The sequence below is a fragment of the Hemitrygon akajei genome, chromosome 11 (assembly GCF_048418815.1).
Source record: "Hemitrygon akajei chromosome 11, sHemAka1.3, whole genome shotgun sequence".
NCBI classification, from domain to species: Eukaryota; Metazoa; Chordata; class Chondrichthyes; order Myliobatiformes; family Dasyatidae; genus Hemitrygon; species Hemitrygon akajei.
Genome location: NC_133134.1, coordinates 52,024,425 through 52,047,443, shown reverse-complemented (window position 1 = coordinate 52,047,443; position 23,019 = coordinate 52,024,425). Strand labels below are relative to the sequence as shown.

The following is a 23,019-nucleotide window of genomic DNA, read 5'->3' as shown; positions in this document are numbered from 1 at the left end:
TTTGTATAGGATGTTGGTGAAATTGCAAATTGTGTGCAATTCTGGGTGTATAACATTGGAAGGGTGTGACTAAGCTAGAGAAGGTGCAGAAAAGACTCATAAGAATGTTGCTGGACTACAAGACCCTAGCATATAAGGTGAGACTGGAAAGGCTGGGACTGCTTTCCCTGGAGCAGAGGCAAAGATGCGATCTCAGATTTATAAAATGCTGAGAGACGAGACACCAATAAGGTAGATGGTCACAGTCTTTCTGGCCCAAGGGGTCTAAAAATAGAGGCCTAATCTTAAATCTAGATAAGATTAGAAATCAAGATTAAGATGAGAGGAAGAATTTAAAGGGGACCTGAGGGATAGGTTTTTCCCCACAGAGGGCAATTGGTATGTTGCCATTTGGAACAGTAATTAGTTGGACTACATTTGTCATACTTTCTGTGAAAAGTATCACGTGTAAATTTTCCATATTGTCAGGTGTGACAGCTGTACAATTACAGATTGGCCCAATGTATAGATACTTATAGAGCTCAAATTATCATACATATAGTTGCAAAGTTATATTAATTCATTTGCATTTACTGCATCTACAAAAATATAAACATTAAGAGGAGGTTTCTCAGCCTGTTCGGCCATTCAGTACCATCATTCACTTCAACACAACTTTGCTGCTCAAACCTCAAATTTTTTGATTCTCATCTAACAAATTATCGGCTGCCAAGTTGAAGGTATGTAGCTACTAAATCATTAAAACTCCTTGGAAAGAGAAGTCACGTTTCATTAGTCTCTAATGAATGACCCCCTTATTTGGAGAGTACCATGTCTCATTTTGAGGACACCAACCCTACTTCTATCCTGTCAAATCTAAAAGAGTTCTGCACATTCCAATGAGATCTTCTCTCATTCCTCAAATTTGACAGCTTAAATGCAGTTTGCTTAATTTTTCCTCAAACAAAACCGCTATCCCTGGGACAGTTTCCATTTCATGCATATCAGCTCTTACCCCACCCTATTAGGGATAGGGTTCCTCTTGTCCTCTCCTACCACCAGCCTCCACATCCAGCACACAATTCTCCAGAACTTTCGCCATCTTCAATGGGATCCCACCACCAAGCACATCTATCCCTTGCCCCCCCCCCCCCCCACTTTCTGCTTTCCACTGGAATCGCTCCTATGTGACTCCCTTGTCCATATGTCCCTCCCCACCGATCTCCCACCTGGCACATACCCTTGCAGTGGAACAAGTGCTACAACTGCCCCTACACTTTCTCCCTCACTACCAATCAGGGCCCCAAGCAGTCCTTCCAGGTGAGGCGACACTTCATCTGTGAGTCTGTTGGGTTATATACTGTGTCTGGTCCTCCCAGTGTGGCCTCCTGTATATCAGTGAGACCCGATGTAGATTGGGAGCCTGCTTCACCAAGCACCTACGCTCCATCCACCCGAAGAAGTGGGACCTCCCAGTAGCCACCCATTTTAATTCCACTTCCCATTCCCATATGTCAATCCATAGCCTCTACTACTGTTGCAATGAAGCCACACTCAGGTTGGAGGAACAACACCTTATATTCCTCCTGGGTAGCCTCCAACCTGATGGCATGAACATCGATTTCTCAAACTTCTGGTAATGATTCCCTCCCCCCCCCCCCCAACCATTCCCTGTCCTCTTTTCCCTCTCTCACCTCATCTCCTCCCCCTCTTTTCTTTCTTCCATGGCCTTTTGTCCTCTCCCATCAGACTGCCCCTTCTCCAGCCCTGAATCTCTTTCACCAATCCACTTCCCAGCTCTTTACTTCATCCCTCCCCCTCCTGGTTTTAACTATCACCTTGTGTTTCTCTCTCCCCACCTTTTAAATCTACTCATCAGTTTTTCCCCCAGTCCTGCCTGAAACCAGTTTCAGCCTGAAATGTCAATTGTACTTTTTCCCCCAGTAGATGCTGCCTGGCCTGCTGAGTTCCTCTAGCATTTTGTGTGTGCTGCCCATTATCCCTGGAATCAATCTGGTGAGCCATCTTTTGATTACAATGATATCCTGCCTTGGATAGGGAGACAAGCCTGTATCCCACATATCCTTCTTCTCTTCGGCTGTCCATCGATTTTCGATGATGACTGAGGCCTGGGCAAGGTTGTATGGAAGACCTACAGTTGCCCATGCTGCAAGTCTCCCCTCTCCACACCACCAATATTGTCCAAGGGAAGGGCATTAAGACCCATACAGCTTGGTACCGGTGTTGTCACAGAGCAATGTGTGATTAATTGCCTTGTTCAAGGACACAACACACTGCCTCAATTAAGGCTTGAACTAGCGACCTTCATAGACCGACACCTTAACCACTTGGCCACATATAGTTTCACCAGGACGACGTAATTCAATAGTTCCATTTAATGTAGTGAAATGTATACAATATACGCCCTAATTTTTTTTCTTAGAAATGTGCCCCAAATAATGAGCAACAGTTAAAAAGGTAGAACCCCAAACCCACTCCCCCCCCCCCCAACATTGGAGCAAGACTCCTGTTTTCTTATAATCAAATCTGCTTGACCCTTCACTCCATCACTAGATGGCCATTGGAAGATCCCACTTCCAAAGATGAGAATTTAACATTTGTCATCTTGATTACTTGCTGTAGCTATACATTAATTACAAGTCCCTTCCAAAAGTCTATCAAAAGGGTTTCAGTCTAATTATCAACTCTGTTCTTCTTTCATAGATGTTCCTGACCTGACTATTTCTGGCATTTCCTTTAATTAACAATACCATCTAGCTTTATATAATCGCCAAATTTGGATATGTTGTTCATCAAATTGATACAATTTGTGAAAAACTGACAGTAGCACTGATCTTTGTAGCATCCCATTAGTCAAAGCTTCTCAGCACTATTTCTACTCTGCTTTCCATCCAACATTCGCTCTCATCTTTTTTTTTACAGCTGCGCGGAGTAACCACTGCTCTGAACAGGATTTTTTTCCCCAGATTCTATTTATTTACCTAGCCTTAAACCTGTGTGGCACTTTAAATGTTTTTTGTAATATGTATACTCAGAATATTTAGAACAAAAACTGAAAAAAAAATCACATACTTTTGGTTTTATTTCTTAATTGAATGGAATAACAAAATACAGTACAAAGCAAGCTTTCACATTTCATAAACTTTTTCTTGTATCTTTATTACATATCCATTGCCGAAAAACACTGTCCAGATTAATTTTGCATCCAGATGAAAGATGCATTTTAATCCTCATTAGATCATCCAAATATTCTACTTCCAGGCTGTTACTGGATTTATACTTGATTGAATTCATAAGACTGAATCCACGTTCGCAGACTGCACCAGAAGCTTGAAATGTTCCAACAACATCAACATGAATTGACAGTTCTTCAAAATTCTTTGCTTCTAAGCACATAGTTCAACATATTAGAACATCTTAATTGAACCAGTCTTAACTTTTTCAAAAATTAAAAATTTGAAATCACAGTACTGCTGTGATATTTTTCAGGCAATGCTTTAATTGCAGTTGTATTGTAGTAGCTGAATTCTTTTTTGTCAGTCATTTGGAAATTCAAAATTGGTTGCATTTGCAATAGTAACAGTGTCAAAAGCTTACCATTCTCTTAACCTATTATAAGGAAATCTATTATCCAAGTGATTACACACACGTCGACTGAATCAAATAATAGGTGCAGTATCGACATCAGAACTCATAGATGCAGTTATTTCACTTTATCACTCTAATAAATGGTATTGCCAAGATACTGTGACTGTAACTTGTTAATGATTGCTTTTGCAAACTGGAGTGCTTCAATTGTATTCAAACAGCTTTTCTGAAGGAATTTATAAAGAGATGCCAGATCTTATAAAACATTGTTATGGACAGTTAATTCAGTCAATATTGTGGATTGGTTAAAATTATCAGGCAGTAATTGCTGATCGGATTGATAAATTCATGGACTTGCTCTTTGCAATACTGGATCAAACTGTCGTAATTCCTCATTAAAGCAGTAACAGCAAAATGCCTCGACAGCTACCTTACTTCACTTAGTGGTCTAAATGACATAACATCACATTCAGTTACATTAGCTAATTCTTCTAGCTTTTAAAAAATCAACATAACATTATATACACTGCTGGTAGCAGTGTTTCTATATCTTTTCCCTGCATTGTCTAATCCCAGGTCTTCTCTGTTTGCAACACAGTATTGCTCAGACAGATATTTTATTTCTTGTCAAAGAATTGTTGTTACACTATTATTTTTTCCACCAAGCATAGCATTTGCCCTGTCTGACATAAACACCATCTTTTCAATATCTAGATTTTGTTATTGATATAATATTTTTTATTGCTTCAACAATAGTGATATTGTCACATGCAGTTAGTTTCAAAATACCCACAACAGTTTCATTTGCTGGTCAAAACTTAAAATATAAAGTTAGCATTTTCTCTACAGAAATGTCTGTACTTTCATCAACAATTAATGTACAGAAAGCAGATTTCCGCAGTTCTATTATGTTTCTGAAGCACAGAGCTGATGCACCCAACAAATTCAAACACAGTTCTTGCTGTGCCAACTCTGATATATTTACATAACTGGCCACATATGCATGAATTTCTTGCACAGAATGCATAGTAGCATTAATTTTAATTGCTAAGATAATGCCATCAATTACCACAGAACATATTGGAGTTAGATTTCTTTAAAGCATCTTGTTTCACTCTTGCTGCGTGCTCTTTTGGAGTTTCAATTAACATGCACATAATTTCAGATTTCCAACTGCATGATTTGGTAACCTCAATCTATATGAATTCTCTGGTTAAGATGTTGTTTTATTCTTTCCATTTTTTTCCACTACATAAGTCTCCCCTCACTTTCATTTCCGTACAAACGGTTCGTACAACATTGCCAGTATCTAGATGTGTAAAAGTTTTGCTAATTTTTATCTTTTGTTCAGTATCTATGAGTTGCAAAAGCTACCTTAAGCTTTATACAAGCTTTTATCTTCAAATCATTTGACCCTCTGTTTTTCTTTTTGACAACCTTCAGATATTAACATTAATATTTTTTTAAAATTAAGTGAAATATTTATAATTTTAATAAAATGACCAGTCAAAAATTCTATAGAAATGAATTTTTACCTTGATCTAACAACTCTTTAATTTAAAGATCTTACCTTATGATTTTTTTAAAGATAACTTCCCAAGTCAGAATATAGAATTTTACAGAGCATACAAACAAACCACAACTCACAACACAAGTAAACAATCTCAGGCAATCAAAATAACTGATGGGCAGAATGGAAAAAGTAAAATGTTTTGACTAGACAGTGTCAACATCAGCAGGCTGGTGGTTTATTAACAGTGAGCTACCGGCTTTAATTCTGTGTTTATTGTAATAATTTGTAACAGTGTTGTAACTTGAAACACTGACAATGTAAATATGTTGAAGCTCTAAAATGTTTCAAAGGTTGTGGAACACTTATTATTTATAAAATTTATGGATATATTCATTAACATAATTACATGGCATTTCACAATTATATTAACATGATTTCAAAATTATATTAACAATTTCAAAATATTATAAAAGAAAATTTCAGCCGCATGGCAACAAAAGCTTTGTGCGTGGCAGCATTTCACTTACTGAAATTTTTCTGAATATTCAAGTACTCAATGATTCACATTTACCTATGGCAATTAAAACCTCAGAAGCACAGAATTGTCAAACATTATTTTTCCTTCATTATTGCACATCCTATTCACACTTCTCATTTTAAATGTCCGATTACTACTACTTAAATAAGATTCCAGCATTTCTCCTACTACTGTCAAGCCAAATTGTATCTCCCACTTTTCTTAATAGTGAATAATACATTCTTAAATTATTCTTTCTCGAATGATCCAGTGCTTGAAGCCATTTCTGAACATCAAGATGGTGCGAGTGAACCATGCTGATGTTCTTTGGGCTATGTACAGTAATTCTAAATATACCTCTTTTGAATTACTCTCACTGCAATTTGCAACATGTAATTTCTCTTTAAGTAATGTAAATTAATTACAGATTTCACAATCCTCTGAAGGATGCTGTAGACCAAGCATATAGAACTCCTTTACAGATTCATAACTATGACCGGAAGCGAGGTGGTGGTGGTGAGGGGGGACACTCCAACCCAGGGTGAAGCATAGGGGGATGAGGCCCCCTTCTATCTAGCAATTTGTTAGCAAATGTGCAGTCACTGGCGAACAAAACAAGGACCTGAGGGCAAGATTCCTATATCAGAGGGAAATGAGAGATTGTTGTGTTCTATGTCTGATGAGACACAACTTTCTCCCAGCAGGCCAGATACAGCGATCAGACTCAAAGGCTTCTCGATTTACAGATTGGATTGAAATGCTGATTCGGAAAAGGCAGAAGATGTAGATGTGTGTTTTATAAGACTGACTTCAGCCAGCTTGATTCATTCAATTTGCCATTAAACAATGATAGGAGCTTCAGCTTCCACCACAACTTCCTATTTAACTTCCATGTCTAACTTACAAAACAAAATAATGGAAAATGGCAAGTCTGGCCAAAAAAATGACCACACTGTGTGGTGCTCAAAGAAAAAGGGTAAAATAGAAACATGGATGTTTAAAATAGGATGACTTTTCCTTCAAGTTTTGCTGAGTTTTAATTATTAGCTTCTGATCAAGCTGCTATCAACCTGAAAAATTGCGTTAATTGTTCAAGATGAATAAAAGTGGGGAGGAACTTCAGTCTTCCTTCAATAAATTTCAAAAGTGTATTAATATATCCAGACATTTATACCTGTTACAGCTGTAGATAATTCCAGGTTTTCATTTTCATTCACAGATGTTTGCTGTTGACTTCATACCAGTCGGGAGTTTAAAAAACCCTAGATTTCATGCACATCTTTGCATTTCAAAAATTTTATATTGTAAATAACTATATAGCTGTAAAAAATATTGAACTAGTCAAGGTGTTTTTCGTTCCTATTAGTTAGCTGATCCTCACCCTTTGAAGCAACCTTATTATACATAATAATAAACATGGCAACAGCCAACTTGTGGAAATCTGGCTCAAGTCAAATATATAAATAAAGCAAAATATAAAGTAGCAAACAAGACTGAACTACAGTACAGGCTTAAATCAGAAGCACCATGAAACAACATAGAAAAGAAAGCAAAATATATAAATAGAGGATATTAATAGTAGCATTTGCACCAGATGAACGTTTGTATTATATTCTATTTTCTCATATTTTCCATCCAAAATTCCTCTAGGACCTTCCTCGCCAATTACTTACAATCACCATTTCCTCTAATCTACGTGTATGAGCAGCTACGCAAAAACACACTTCCGCGCACATAACCACAGTTGGAATAGGCCACAGCTAGAAAAACTTTACCAAACATGAAAGGTTTTCTTTGTTGTATTCTTTTTCAGTATACCCTACAATTAATAAATAAAATCAAAAGTATGATGTTGAGCACCTTTTCACTATGTCTTATAACAACAAAAATTCAAGAGTAGATAAATTATAACAGTTTTATTTTACTTGCTGCAAAAGAAGGCTAGCACTGCACGAGAGTCGGTGATAGCTTTGTAAAAAAAACAGACAGCACAATCACCCCTTATCACCACAAGTGTTACTTACCTGCCACAAACAAGAGAAAACCTGCAGATGCTGGAAATCCAAGCAACACACACAAAATGCTGGAGGAACTCAGAAGGCCAGCCAGCATCTATTGAAAAGAGTAGTCGATGTTTTGGGCCGAGACCCTTCAGCAGGGCTGAAGAAAAAAAGCTGAGGAGTAGATTTAAAAAGGTGGGGGAAGGGGAAGGAGAAACACAAGGTGATAGGTGAAAACTGAAGGGGGAGATAAGGTGAGAGAGGGAAAGGAGGATGGGGAATGGTGAATTGGGGGGGGGGGGGGGGCATTGAGAAATTGACACTTATGCCATCAGGCTGGAGGCTACCCAGACAGAATACAAGGTGTAGTTCCTCCAACCGAAGTGTGGCCTTATCACAACAGCGTAGGCCATGGATAGACATATTGGAATGGGAACGGGAAGTGGAATTAAAATGGGTGGCCACTGGGAGATCCCACCTTTTCCTGGCAGAAAAATTGCTCAAAGTTCTCTCCCAATATACAGTGGGTCTCACCGATATACAGGAGGCTAAACCAGGTAATTGACACAGTATTTGTGTCCAATAGACTCACAGGTGAAGTGTCGCCTTACCTAGAAGGACTGTTCGGGGCCCTGAATGGTAGGTAAGGGAGGAGGTGTAGGTGCAGGTGTAGCACTTGTGTCGCTTGCAAGGATAAGTGCCAGGAGGGAGGGACAAATGGACGAGGGAGGATCGGAGGGAGCGATCCTTGCAGAAAGTGGAAGGGGGGTAGAGAAAGGGAAAGATATGCTTGGTGGTGGGATCCTGTTGGAGATGGAGGAGGTTGTGGAGAATTGTGTATACTGGACATGGAGGCTGGTGGGGTGGTAGGGTACAACAACAGGAACCCTTCCCTGGTAGGATGGTGGGAGGAGGGGGTGAGAGCAGACGGGTGTGAAATGGAGGGATGTGGTTGAGGGCAGCATTGATGGTGGAGGAAGGGATGCCCCTTTCTTTGATGGAGGAGGACAACTTCGGCATCTTGGATTGAAAAGCCTCATTCTGAGAGCAGATGCAGTGGAGATGAAGGAATTGAGAGAAGGGGATGTCATTTTTACATGCAACAGGGTGGGAGGAGATATAATCCAGGTAGCTATGAGTGTCTGTGGGTTTGTACACACATCAACAAACAAGCTGCCCCCAGAGAGAGACAGAGAAATCAAGAAAGGGGAGAGAGGTGGTGTTGGAAATGGACCAGGTAAATTTGAGGGCAGAGTGGAAGTTGGAGGCAAAGTGGATGAAGTTGACGCATGGATGCAAGAAGCAGAACCAATGCAGTCATCAATGTGGCATAGGAAAAATGCAGGATGGTCACCAGTATAGGCTTGGAACATAAGACTGTTCCACACAGCTGACAAACAGGCAGGTATAGCTGGGACCCATGCAAGTGACCATGGTGACACATTTTGTTTGAAGGAAATGCGAGGAACCAAAGGAGAAATTATTTAGAGTGAGGATAATTTCCAAAGCGCGGAGGAGTGTGCTCCATTTCATGCACGGGTGCCCTCACCCTATCCTCCCACCACCCTACTAGGCATAGGGTTCCTCTTGTCCTCACCTACTACCCCACCATCTTCCGCTTCCAGCACATAAGTCTCCACAACTTCCGCCTTCTCCAATGGGATCCCATCACCAAGCACTTCTTTCCCTCCCCTCCACTTCCTGCTTTCCACAGGGATCGATCGCTCCCCACTTGACTCCCTTGTCCATTCATCCCTCCTCACTTATCTCCCTCCTGGCACTTACCCTTGCAAATGGAACAAGTGCTACATCTGCACCTATATATCCTCCCTCACTACCATTCAGAGCACCAAATAGTCCTTCCAGGTGAGGCAACACGTCACCTGTGAGTCTGCTGGGGTCATATACTGTGTCTGGTACTCCCGGTGTGGCCTCCTCCTGTATATCAGTGACACCCACATAGATTAGGAGATTCGCTGAGCACCTACGCTCCATCTGCTTGGAAAAACGGGCTTTCCCCAGTGCCACCCATTTTAATTCCACTTCCCATTCTGATATGTTTATCCATGGCCTCCTCCACTGTTGTGATGAGGTCACACTTAAGTTGGAGGAACAACACCTTATATTCTGACTTGGTAGCCTCCAACCAGATGGCATGAACCTCGATTTCTCAAACTCTTCCGGTAATGCCCCCCCCCCCCCCCATTACCATTCCTCATCCCTTTTTCCCCTCTCTCACCTAAACTCCTTGCCCACCTATCGCCTTCCTCTGGTGCTACCCCCCCCCCCCTTTTCTTTCTTTCAGGTCCATCTGTCCTCTCCTATCAGACTCCCTCTTCTCCAGCCCCGAATCTTTTTCAATCAACTTCCCAGCTCTTTACTTCATCCTTCCCTCGCTTGGTTTCATCTATCACCTTGAGTTTCCCCATCACCCCCACCTTTTAAATCTACTCCTCAGCTTTTCTTCTCCAGTCCTGCCGCAGGGTCTCGGCCTGAAACTTCGACTGTACTCTTTTCTATAGATACTGCCTGGCCTGCTGAGCTCCTCCAGCATTTTGTGTGTGTTATTTACCTCTGCCAGTTCAAAGACTGCATGCATTCTGGTAGTCTGCTTAATTAGTTTACTTGCCATTCTTCCAGTAACCAAATCCACTTGTCTTTTTGGAGTTCGACAATGCCATGTTAATCAGTTCTCAGGACAATCTATCCTTTCCCATATCCCAGAAAGGCAAATCTCTCGGCCTCTATTATGGACCTTTGGAGCCACCAGACCAGAGGATGGTGAAATAGTGATGCCAAGTGTCGCAAGCGGTGCACTACGTAGGCAAGATAACAGCAGCCTTTCCAGTGCCACAGGTATCTCCACTTACCCAGTAACATACCCATTAAGTGGCATTTAGCTGAAGGGAAAGGCTGGGTTTTGTCAGTTCAGTACATGTACCTTTACTGCTCCCCAGATTACTGCTCCACCTTTCAGTTGCAGTGGCATGTTACCTGAAAAATACCCTTGGTTCCAAAAGCAACCATTTGAATCATTCAAGAAGCCAGTGTGTACAGCAAATCTTTTGCAGAGCATTAACCAACAGGATGCTGTCTGTCTCCATGCTCTTGAATTAAGACTGCTATCATGTCTTTCTCATTGAGATACAGAGTGAATTGTCCAGCTGCATCAACGATTCTTAATGCAGGCACAGTACATTGTTACCGTTAAACATTAAAATACTTTCAGTTGTTCTTCATTAAGAGCCCCCGGGTTGTCTGAGCATTTCTTGTCCTTCAGCAGATTGTTGAGTGGTTCAGCATTTGTCGATTGATCTGCTACTAGCTTATCAATACATTAATTAGCAATAGTTTCATCTGACATTGCTGTCAATCTATTTGTTTCTTCACTGTCATTCTTACAAGTCACTAGGGGTCACTGCAGAGTCCATGTCATGTCCATTCTGTAATACCTGGGAGTTCTGATGGTGTTGCTGTTCCCGGGGTCCTGTAATTCTGAGTTTGAGTCATAGCACTGTACAGGGAGACTAATTGATGTGAGCAGTAATTCTTTGGGCAGAGCTTCAGAAGTAGGTGTTTCCCAGGGTGGAGCACCAACAGTAGTGTCACAAGCAGGACCGCCCACTTGAAGTTGTTGCAGCGCTTTTCCATTTTGTTTTTAGTTTGGTTTGAAACTTCATACAATCCATATTATGGTGTTTTTTTCACTCATTAACTTAATGCAAAGATTTGTTCTTTAGACTTTTCACTGTCTTCATCATGCTGTCTTTGTAGTTTATCACATATTTGGCATTTCTTTAGATTAATAAAAGATAACTTGCCTCATTAACTTTCAATCACTCACACATTTTACTAAGCTTGTTTTTAATCATTCCATTCATCCTTTCTACTAAGCTTGCTGACTGAGGATGGTAGATACAATGGAAATATTGGTCAATCTATGAAGGCTTACATACTTCTTTTATTACCTTCCCAGTAAAATGGGAACTCTTATTGCTAGACAGTTTCCAAGGGATCCCGAACCTTGGGATGACTTCCTTGAATAAACATTCAGCTACTGTAACTGCATCAGTTTTTCTACAAGGAAATACTTCAACTCACCGTTAAAAAAAACATTAATAATGACCAAATCATATCTATATCATTCACGAAGGTAATACAGTCGGCCCTCCTTATCCGCGAATTCCGCATCCATGAATTCAACCAACCGCAAATTGCAAAAACCAGGAAGTGCTTTTCCAGCACTTGTTGTTCGAGCATGTACAGACTTTTTTTCTTGTCATTATTTCCTAAACAATGCAGTATAACAACTATTTTACATAGCATTTACATTGTATTAGGTATTATAAGTAATCCAGAGATGATTTTAAGTATACGGGAGGATGCGCATGGGTTATCGTGGATCGGGATCGAAAAAAATTGGAAGTTCTCTTACTAAGTAAGTTGGAACAGGTAAATCCAGTATTATTTAGCACCAGTTAGTCAAATGTTTGCATTCGTATAAAGTATATATTTTACCTTTCTATGCATATAAAACACTTAAGAATGTATGTTTCAGCGCCGGGCTCGGGAAGTTCCCGAGTTCAATCTGGTGACAGATTGCTATGGAGTGCGCTCTCCACTGTGCCGGGTTGATGTGGAGGATCAAAAACCCAAAACCCAATAATTAAACCACTGTGTTGCTTAGTAATAATTGTAGCTTTCATTGGGGCACAGCCTTTCTCACTTTATCCTCTAAAATTGTTCTGATTGTTGACCGACATAGCCTAACACTTTTCCAATGACCGATGGCGTTATCACCTCTTTCCGATCGCTTCATTATTTCCACTTTATTTTCAATTGTAATCGTGATTATTTTCGTGAACAGAAACACTGCGGATTCAGATCTCTACCACTGGGTCCTAATGTCCACCGCACTGAGACAGGTTAAATAAGGTCTTGGGTTCCGCTGGGTCCTAAGGTTTACCGCATTGAGACAGGTTGAATAAGGGACTTGAGCATCCACGAATTTTGGTATCAGCGAGGGGGCCTGGAACCAATCCCTCGCGGATAAGGAGGGCCGAGCACTATGAAATCCATCTGTAAATGCATGAACAGTCCATCAGAGGGTGCTGTAGGAGATCCTTCCAACTTCACGAGTTTCCCTGGATTTTGTAAAATATGTATCATATATTGCTCACAAACTTGTGATAAACCAGAGGCATACCATGTTTGATTTATATGATCTATCAATCCCCTTTTCAGGCTCTAGGAAAAGATTTTCAACTGAGTTAGAATAAGCCATGCAGTGAAGATAACAAATGTCACTTACTGAGTGGTTGAGCTGATGGAAATCTAGAAAAATCTGCGTAGGGTGTCAAGGCACTGCCGTAAAAATGTTCCAAACTCCTTGATAAGTGAGTAGTGAGTAACTGCCACTTAAACAAAACAGGATGACTACTACTGAAATAGTTTAATCCACAATAGCTTTCTGCTATACACACATTAAGTCCCTCAGTAGTGTAGGTAATAGCAGCTCGCATTTTACACAATAAAATCTCTTCCACGTACGTTTATAGGAATGTCCAGAGAAAAATAGGAATGCATGATATAAATCCTGGTCTCCTATTCTAACCTCCACCAGTTCTGATTTTGGGACATAATAAGCTGTTCTGTTTGGAAAGGACAGAATGCAATTTGGGCCAAAGACCATTTGCGATAACACTAATTGTAAGTCCTATAGCCTGCTCTTTCGGCAGTTCTCAATATTGTTCCATTTTCTGTACCATCTTCTGTATATATTCTTTTAAATATTCACCTCTACCTTGTGTCTCCATAATCTTAGACCAATTAGCCGTCTTAGGAAAGGCAGCATGTAATGCATCATACATATTTTTATAAAAATCTTCATTTGGCACCATTACAGTGTTCTTGAAAGCCCTGAAATTTAACTTCATAAAATTTGAATTTTGGGGCCAACCATGTCCTTATTAAGGTTTGTGACACTAAACAACAGTTTTAAGTTTTTGAATAGCTATTCCCAAACCTATTATTTACTTTTTGGTGATCACTACTCCGCCGGAGTTTCTCCCAGGAGCAGGCAGTCACCAGAATGCCCCTTGGGCCCTTCCTGCACTGAAATGTGATCACGGTGGAACATCCAAGTTCTGTCAATCACCTTTTCACTACATCTTGCAACAAACAATTAACTCAGTGTGGATCAATCACAAGTACATTTATTTTATTTGCAGCAAGGGAGGGCTAGCACGCACAAGAGCCGGTGACAGCTTTGAAAAAAGTCACTCCTTTATACACCTGTTATCTACCTGTGCCAATTCAAGGAAGGCTATATTCTGTTGGGCTGCTTAACCAGCTTAACTCAGCATTCTTCTAGTAACCAAATCCACTTGTTTTTCTGAAGTTTGTCATATACTTCAGGTCCATCAGCATAACATTGCACAAACACTATTAGCAAAGCACTCTGGTGCAATAAAGGTTCAATTTTGATATACACAAAACAGTCAAATTGTAACTACAAGTGAAATACATTTCCACAGTGTGATTTTTAAATTGACATTCTAAATATTCATAGTATGCATATTACAAAGAAGAAAAATCATTTTAAAGTGCCACATAGTTTTCAGGCCGTGTAAAATTTTCCTGCTCAGACTAATGGTTGGTCCACATAGCTGTAAAAATTAGAGGGAACGTTACTTACAGTGTCCTCTTTCCTCCTAAATATACCTCTTCAAACTCATTTTCAAACAACTCCTTTCCATCACTGACGGCATCCATCTCTTGAGACAAACCTTGTCAAGATCAATCTATGTGTCCTAGCTTTCGGTCATTCCAAAAGACCTCGCGTGATTGCCTGTCTTTTGTGCAACAATGAAGAAATCTATCAAAGTGCTAAATGAATTTAATGTTAGCATTAATCCCATGTTTAAAGAAATAACTCCTTTCCAGGGACAGAGAGGAAGTAAGCTAAGAGAAAGTGCAAGTTAGACTTCAAGATAAATATTTGGACTCAAGTTATACAGCTGACCTCACTTTCATTACGATCAGGCTAGGATCAGGAAACACAAATATAATCCACTGAAAGAAGTTACTTCTCAGAGGGGAACAATATTTTCCTTACTTACCCACAAGGTTGATGAAACAACAAGTGACTCGAAATATAAATTGCAGGGACATTCTACTATCTTCTCCTTGTACCGCCTCAAAAAAAAATTGTCTGTAGGGTTGATTTTCATTGGTTCACAATGCGAGGGAAATTAGCCCACTCTGAAGTTGTTTTAAGTATGCCCAAAATAGAAGGCATTTTCATCTATTTTCAATCATGTCACATTACCACTCAGCTTGGATTAAAAAGTTTAGATACAGTCTTCAACAACTGAAGAAGTCCCCGTACATTCACTGGATATCCCAAGCATTTTCTTAAATAACAAACTCTCCAAAAACTAAGACCGACCTTGTAAGAGACAAGGCATGATATCATTTTCATAGTTAACAGCTATGCCCAGAACTTTCACGTAACTACTGATGTAACTACCCCAATAGGAGAAGGCGAACCAGGCAATTAATATTTCAATGTAAAATAGGTGCAGCTGCTTGAAATTTTTTTTAAAGTACTGGAAATGATGCTCAAAGTGATTCTGATGAACACTTCTGATGAAAATCTAAAATACCAGTTCACTCTCTATCTACACATACTGCCTCACTTATTAAGTTTTTCCAGCATCTTTCATTTTGACTTGATATTTCAACACTCTATAGCACAGCACATCAAATACAATGCACCACATTATAAGCATAATTCACTAACTGCTCACAAGTATAATAACCTTTCCTTTTCTGAAATCAGGGTGTAAATTCTAAAACAAACAGTATTGAGAAAGTACATATGTTAGGAACACTTGGGGGGGGGGGGGGGGAGATAGCGGAGAGGCAAGGCAGAGATTCTTTTCCTCATCAGTCTCCAGGCAATAGATGAATTTTCAACACAATAATATTGAAACCCTAAGTTTGTATCAAGACATATTATCATCTTATTGAGGTAATAATTTCCCCTGTCTTCAAATTAAATCCAAAACAAGGTTCTGCATTTAAAATCATATTAAGTGGGTATTCATTCAACTCCTACAGGGTTTAAATTTGGAGCTAGAATGTCAATTAAAATCAACAAAATTTAGCAATCGACTTTGAATGCAAACAATTAAGCCAGTGCCAGAGATTCATGGAAAGAAGGCACATGTGGGCAGATACTACCAAGTTCCACTCTGAGATCATGGATTAGAGATTATGACTGAGGAGTGCAACTGGCAAATGGAGAGAATATTTTTGACAGGGACAGTATAGTGGAGCCATTCTTCAACTCAAAAGACAAAATTGTTGAAGAATGAACTAGACATGCCTTGATGTGTAAGAACTGTATGAATGGGTGCCTTCAAATGGATTTCTCAAATGCTTAAACCAGAACTTGCGTGATAAATCACCCATCAATTAGCAACAATAGTTATATGCACAATATAAAACCTACAACAAATACTTACTGGTATCTACAAACACAGCATATTTCTGCATTGAAACTATTCCACCTGCTGTGTAGATTATTGTGCAGTATCTATACAACAGTCTAATGAAACAACGTATAACTGAGGCAGTGCATTACCAGGAGTCAGGCAGACAAGGGGAAAAAAATAAGTGGCTTGATATATATGGAAAATACAAAAAGCAATCCAAGCACAATGCATGTCCAGAAAGTTTGAAAATTTCATTAGGAGAATACAGTTAAAGAAATAAATCTTAAATGCCAGAAAAGGTTTGAATTAAAGATAACAGACAACACAAAGAGATAAAAGGCAGACATAAAATTATGTCAAGTATGGTATAATCATCATAAAAAACAAAAATACCTTATATCATATACTGGAGGACGAAGATCATGTGGTCCATGAGCAAATGCACAATGAAGTCCATTCTTCACACAGTGCCCACGAGCATCTGTTTCATGGATGCATGTACCAGTCTTATAATAACGTAGATGATACTTTCTTTCTGTGTCCCCAGTTGTTCGATGGAGATATGGACAGCTTTAAGAGAACAGAAAATAATTTGCATCAGTAGCTGCAGTTTACCCAAATACTTATTAATCAGTACAAACCTAAAAACATGTAACAAAGTTTACTTGACAATGTTTTATGCACATTTTCCCACCATTCTTAGAAAATACTTCTGCTTTAAGATAGCACTGCTGAGGGTGAGCGACAACTTACTGGCAGTTAACAGAACAAGAAATACAACTAAATACCTTATTAATCACACTCTTATGCAAAAAATGATGGTTAACCACCACCACAAAGAGGTGAGCGAAGGAGAGGCTGAATCAAGAGTTGAAGGATGCGGGTGTAAGGCAAAGTTAGGGCAAGGTCGAGGCATAGTTGAGAAATCGGGGCAAGCAGAGCAAAGGAGAGGCAGATTCACAGCTTGTCCACCTAAACCAAGCGTGAGGTTTGATCGATCTAAATGTTGGGCTGATTTGGAAACATTGCTTACAGGTCAAAACATGGCTGCAGAGTATAGGCTCAGAGTGTAACAAGGAATGGGTGATTTAAACACTGGGCCAGATGGATTGAAAAGGCAAGGTTTCTGAACCAGAGGCGAGAGTCGGGCCAGTTCTGTTCACTGCTTCGCAATGTTTACTCTGCTCTTTGCTGAGGTTGTGGACCTGCTCCAAGCTTCATGTCGGAGGCCTCACTTTCATTCTAAATGCAAGTTGCTTACTTTTATTGTTTGCACAATGTTTTATCCCTCTCTCTGCATAAAGGGTGTTTGTCTTTTTTTTTTTAATGGGTTCTGGTTTCTTGTTTTGTGGCTGCCTGTAAAGAGACACATCAAGGTTGTATACATACTTTGATAATAAATACAGTTTGAACTAATAGAAACTCAAATTTCTATGTTAAGACAAATTATTTTGTGCTCATCTGTGAAGATACCACAACTCATGATGTCAACTCAATTGGTGGAAGTTGAAGATCATTAACTTCTCATGATCTTCAAGTGCCCATACTATCAGATGCCATGCATCAAGAGGGTCAGGGTCAGGTCAAGGCAAACTACTATGACTACTTTGGGTAAGTGATTGAAGGGAAAAAAAACACATAACTTGCAGCAATAACTATTATATCTGTTGATGGAACACAAGTTAAAATAATTGCTACTCAAGTTAAAACAATCACTATTATTGATACAAAATGGAGGAATAAGCACAATACACATACTCTTGTGGTAGCTCTTGAGATTTGGATCAGACTGAACTGAAGGTGAACATACAAATTTAGAAATATTGATATCCTTGGAATTAATCAATAAGGTTTGATAAGGATCAACACAAACTACTTTTAGATTGAGTTGACCTTGGAATGACAACATTAAAATACAATAATTTTCATCAATGCACTAGTACATTTCCTTTCAGTTAATCATTTTAACTTATAATATTTTGTTCCGTGTCCTATTCAGGGCCAATATTTTGTGGTACAGACCACAATACAAAATCTCAACAAACCCTTTTGCTCCACAGATGCTGGTTGACTCAGAGCTCCTGTTTTTTTTGGTCTGCATTATGTATTTGTGCCAACAATAAAATTCAACTTTTGCCATTATTATACTACAATATTAATACAAACCTCAAAGAGAACCACAACCTTGTTGTGGCTTGGACGCTTGCATGCCTCAATGACTTGGAGAACTATGCTGGCTGGAGTCAGGACCTTATGTTTTGGCTCTTGGTAGGGTCACCCATGCCAGACAGGTCAAAATAGAGGCCAGACTAAGAGTGGTCCACCAGTCCCCTCGGTTCAGGGCTAACAACCCTGACTAGTCAAACAAAACTGTTACAGAAACAGCAATGACAAACCCTTCTATATCTAGATATCCAAGGACAGACAGATGGAGGATCTTTATCGCTGCCCTAAATGCCAAAAGGTGTAATGGGCAGTAAGTAATTGATACCAACACTGAGATTTCTGTGTGTGCAAATTTTTAATCAGAAATCATAAAATTCTTGTCATGTGTTGCTCTATAACTCTATGATTCAACCCTACTTCGAAGGCTGCACAAGATGTCCACTGCAGTCCAGAGAAATCAATCAGATTGATGAAAAATTCATATATTTACTTTTCAGCCTATTAAACACTCTGAAAAAATGGCATGCTTTGTTTCATGAGGTCTGAGGAAGCTCTTATAAGTGTATACCCAAAGATTAATTACTGATCCAAACATTTATTAAACCTATAATCTGATGTAGGAATTACCTCCTCTTAATTACTTCATTATAAAATTAATCTTCTACAATGTTACCTTTTTTTATTCTTAATTTCCGCTGTGGAACTTAATGTTTATCAACTTTATTATAGCAGTTCCTTTGGATGCCAAGGATTCCTCCGACTAAAAACTAAGAGTCCAAAGGGGATCGTATAGGAGGCAGATTACTTCAATGTCAGCAATGAGAATCACAGCTTTGTACTTGACTGCAAAAACAAGTCCAATGCTCATGGAAAAAAGATAAAATAGATAGCCAATTTCTGATCAAATGATCTATGACATTATGGTCCCAAAGCACTTCAGATTTTCTCCCCTTGAACTATACACAAATTGCTGCAGTACTCCAATAATCCTTAATACATTCCTCCAAGTCTTCCCTTAAAACTTCAATACTTTAGAAAATGAGTGACAAGTTAAATGATGAGATACTATGTACTTTAAACAGCAGAAAAAACAACACTTAAGTTAAAATTTTACTTGGAAGTTCCTGCTCCATATCTCCCTTCCACTTCAACCAAAATAGTATATAGCAAGTTCAAGGAACCAGGTTTCCTACTTTATTACTGATTTTAGTTTATTGCACAAGATTAAGTTTTCCAAATATATTTTTTTAAATGGCACTGTGCACATTTGTTTAAAGTAGTAGATTTCAGGCATCATTGTTTCTAGAATTTCAACCACAATTCCTGAATCAATTAAAACAAGATAGTGGTCAAAAGATCTGGGATTATTTGTCAAAAAAGAAACAAAATTAATGTCACAAGTCAATAACCTTTCAGTAGAGCTTTCATATCAATTGCAAAATTATGTAAGTATATTGCAAAGTGCATGAAAGTGATTCGGGGGAGATGAATAAATTTTAAACTCCCATGCCAACAGAAGCAAATGTTGTATTTGAACACAATATTGAAAAATTCCTTTGATTTTAATGCAAATGCTGAAAATGAAAAAAAAATCACATTCATAATAGTCTATCCATTTTTCTAAGCACCTGGGCCTTGCTCGCTTCTCGCTGTGCCATCAGGAATGTGATACAGGAACCTCAGGACTAACATCACCAGCTTCAGCAACAGTTATTACCGCTCAATCATCAGGCACTTAAACCAAAGAAATAACGTCACTCAATTTAACAATAAATTTACTTTGAATTTTGATGTTTCCTATAGTGGGACTGGGACCAGAGAGCACAGCCTCAAAATAGAGGGAGGTCTCTTTAGAACAGAGATAAGGAGGAATTTCTTTAGCCGGAGGACAGGAGATCTGTGGAATTCACTGCCAGGAGAATGGGGTTAAGAGGTATAATAAATCAGCTACAATGGAATGGCAGAGCAGATTCGAAGGGCCAAATGGCCTAATTCTGCTCATGGTCAAATAAGGCTCTTTGGTATTAATGACAATATTTAAGTCAAAAATATTTTAGACATTGCTTCTAAAATTTCAAAACAACATTTCAAAGTACTTTACAGCAAATGAAACGTGTGATAATGATAAAATATTAACAGAGATATGCCTACATAGGCAACTTTGGTTATAGCTGTAGAACAGTGAACTTCACTTATTCTATTAAGTAACCTCATTTTAGAGCCCAGTTAACTAACCTGAGTGTAAAATATCAAGTCTATTTTTTTTTAAAAAAGGAAAAGACAAATAAGGTGGGATGGATGGAGAGAGGGATCAGTGTGAAGGAGTGGAAGGTTACTGTAGATAAGCAGAAATGACAACTTGAGGTTATAATCAGATCAGTGCTGATCTAATTGAATGAAAAGCAGGAAACAGTTACACAGTAAAGTATTAATTTTGGTCTATTTTACTTTTTTTTGGACAAACGCTTTGGCATTTGTGGATAGGTGTGCTGGTCTTGAAAGCCAGATAGGTCTTTTCATCAAAATTCTATAAAATTTCAATACAAATCCTGGTTTAAAGCAGTTTTATTTTCCTGTTGTAGCAAATACCATATCTATTTCCTCCAGAGTATAGAGAAGTACATCTGACCTAGAGAAGTATTCCATAGATTGCAATGGTGTTCCCTGATCTCCTCCATTCATTATTTCTTGTTCATCAACATTTCTGACATTAAACAAACTTTGGGATTCTAGAAGGCAGGTCACTGATCCATGCCACCACTTTTTGTAATATTTTCATAGAACAATGAGTCTCTACTATAAACCAATAAAAGATTGGAAAAAGCTGCAGAAAGTTATGAATTCCGTCAGTTCCATCATGGCACTAGCGGTCCCAACATCAAGGACACTTTCAAAAGGCAATACCTCAAAAAGGTGGCATCTATCATTAAAAACCCACTTCCCCCGGACATTTCCTCTTCTCACGGCTACCATCAAGGTGGTGGTATAGGAGCCTGAAGACACACGCTCAACTTTTTAAGAAAAGCCACCATCTTCCCCTACGCCATGAGATTTCCAAATGGACAATGAACCCATGTATACTACCTATTTTCCTTCTCTTTTCTCTCTTTTAATCTTTTTATTAGTATTAAAAATATTATGAACAAAATACAATTAAAATATTAATAATGGATTACAAACATATAAACTCCCATTACACATGAAGGAATACATAAACAATGAATACAGTATAAGTAAGCTTTCCCAAACATAAACCATATAGTGTATATATGAACAAGGTAAGTCTAGATATTCCATAATATATAATATTAAAAAAAGAGAAAAAAAATAAATCTATATATGAAAGTCAACTAATCTACTAATCTAATATCTAAGAAAAAAAAACAAAAAAGGAAGAAAAAAACTAAAAAAAAACTAAAAAAAAAGAGAAGAAAAAAAAAGGGCTGTTCATAATATCTCACAAGCATACATAAACATCAATGTCGTCAACTCCGATCCTCTCAACATACATACGATTAAAGCTGAAAAAACCAATAAGCCTGGCACAGGGCCATTACATCATATGAAAATATTGAATAAATGGTCTCCATATCTTTTCAAATTTAATAGAAGTATCAAATACAGCACTTCTAATTTTTTCTAAATTTAGACATAACATAGTTTGAGAAAGCCAATGAAATACCGTGGGAGGATTAATTTCCTTCCAATTCAACAAAATAGATCTTCTAGCCATCAAAGTGAGAAAAGCAATCATTCGACAGGCGGAAGGAGATAAGTGAAGTGAGCCCATCATCGGTAAACCAAAAATTGCGGTAATAGGATGGGGTTGTAAATCAATGTTCAGTACCGCCGAAATAATATCAAAAATATCTTTCCAATATTTTTCCCAAAATCGGACATGACCAAAACATATGAGTTAAAGACGCGATTTCTGATTGACATCTATCACAAATAGGGTTTATATGAGAATAAAAATGAGCTAATTTATCCTTGGACATATGGGCCCTATGCACAACCTTAAATTGTATTAATGAATGTTTGGCACATATAGATGATGTATTAACTAATTGAAGAATTCTATCCCAATTCTCAATAGGAATAATAAGATTAAGCTCTCTTTCCCAATCATTTTTGGTCTTATCAAAGGGCACTGAACGTATCTTCATAATTATATTATAAAGTTTTGATATAAGCCCTTTTTGAAAAGGGTTTAATTCAAACAAACTCTCCAAAATATCTGAAGACACAAAATTTGGGAATGAAGGAAGTACCGTACTTAAAAAATGCCTAACCTGTAAGTATCTAAAAAAAATGAAATCTAGGCAAATTATATTTATTTGCTAATTGCTCAAAAGACATAAAACAATTGTCCAAAAATAAGTCAGAAAATCTTAATAATCCCTTAGTTTTCCAAGTCAAAAAAGCTTGATCTATAATTGAGGGGTGGAAAAAACAATTAGATACAATAGGACTATTTAACACGAATTGAGTCAACCCGAAAAATTTCCGAAATTGAAACCATATACGTAAGGTATATTTAACTATCGGGTTGTCGATTCGATTCGGCAATTTAGAAAGAGCAAAAGGGAGATATGTCCCTAAAATAGAACCCAGAGCATAAGCAGATACCGATTTAGTTTCCAAACTCACCCAATGAGGGCCAAAAAGACCATCCCATTCTTTCAACCAACATATCAAATATCTAATATTAACTGCCCAATAGTAAAATCTGAA

The 23,019-nt window shown here is 38.4% G+C and overlaps 1 protein-coding gene across 2 annotated transcripts in view; it reads right to left on the bottom strand.

The window, feature by feature from the left end:
* The window catches only part of unkl (unk like zinc finger), a 140,217-nt gene that overhangs the window by 70,075 nt on the left and 47,123 nt on the right, over positions 1-23,019 (bottom strand). For both annotated transcript variants that reach the window (XM_073060856.1, XM_073060857.1), the window contains exon 3: positions 16,513-16,689. In XM_073060856.1, the coding sequence (XP_072916957.1) occupies positions 16,513-16,689 (177 nt within the window). The remainder of the gene's footprint in view (positions 1-16,512; positions 16,690-23,019) is intronic.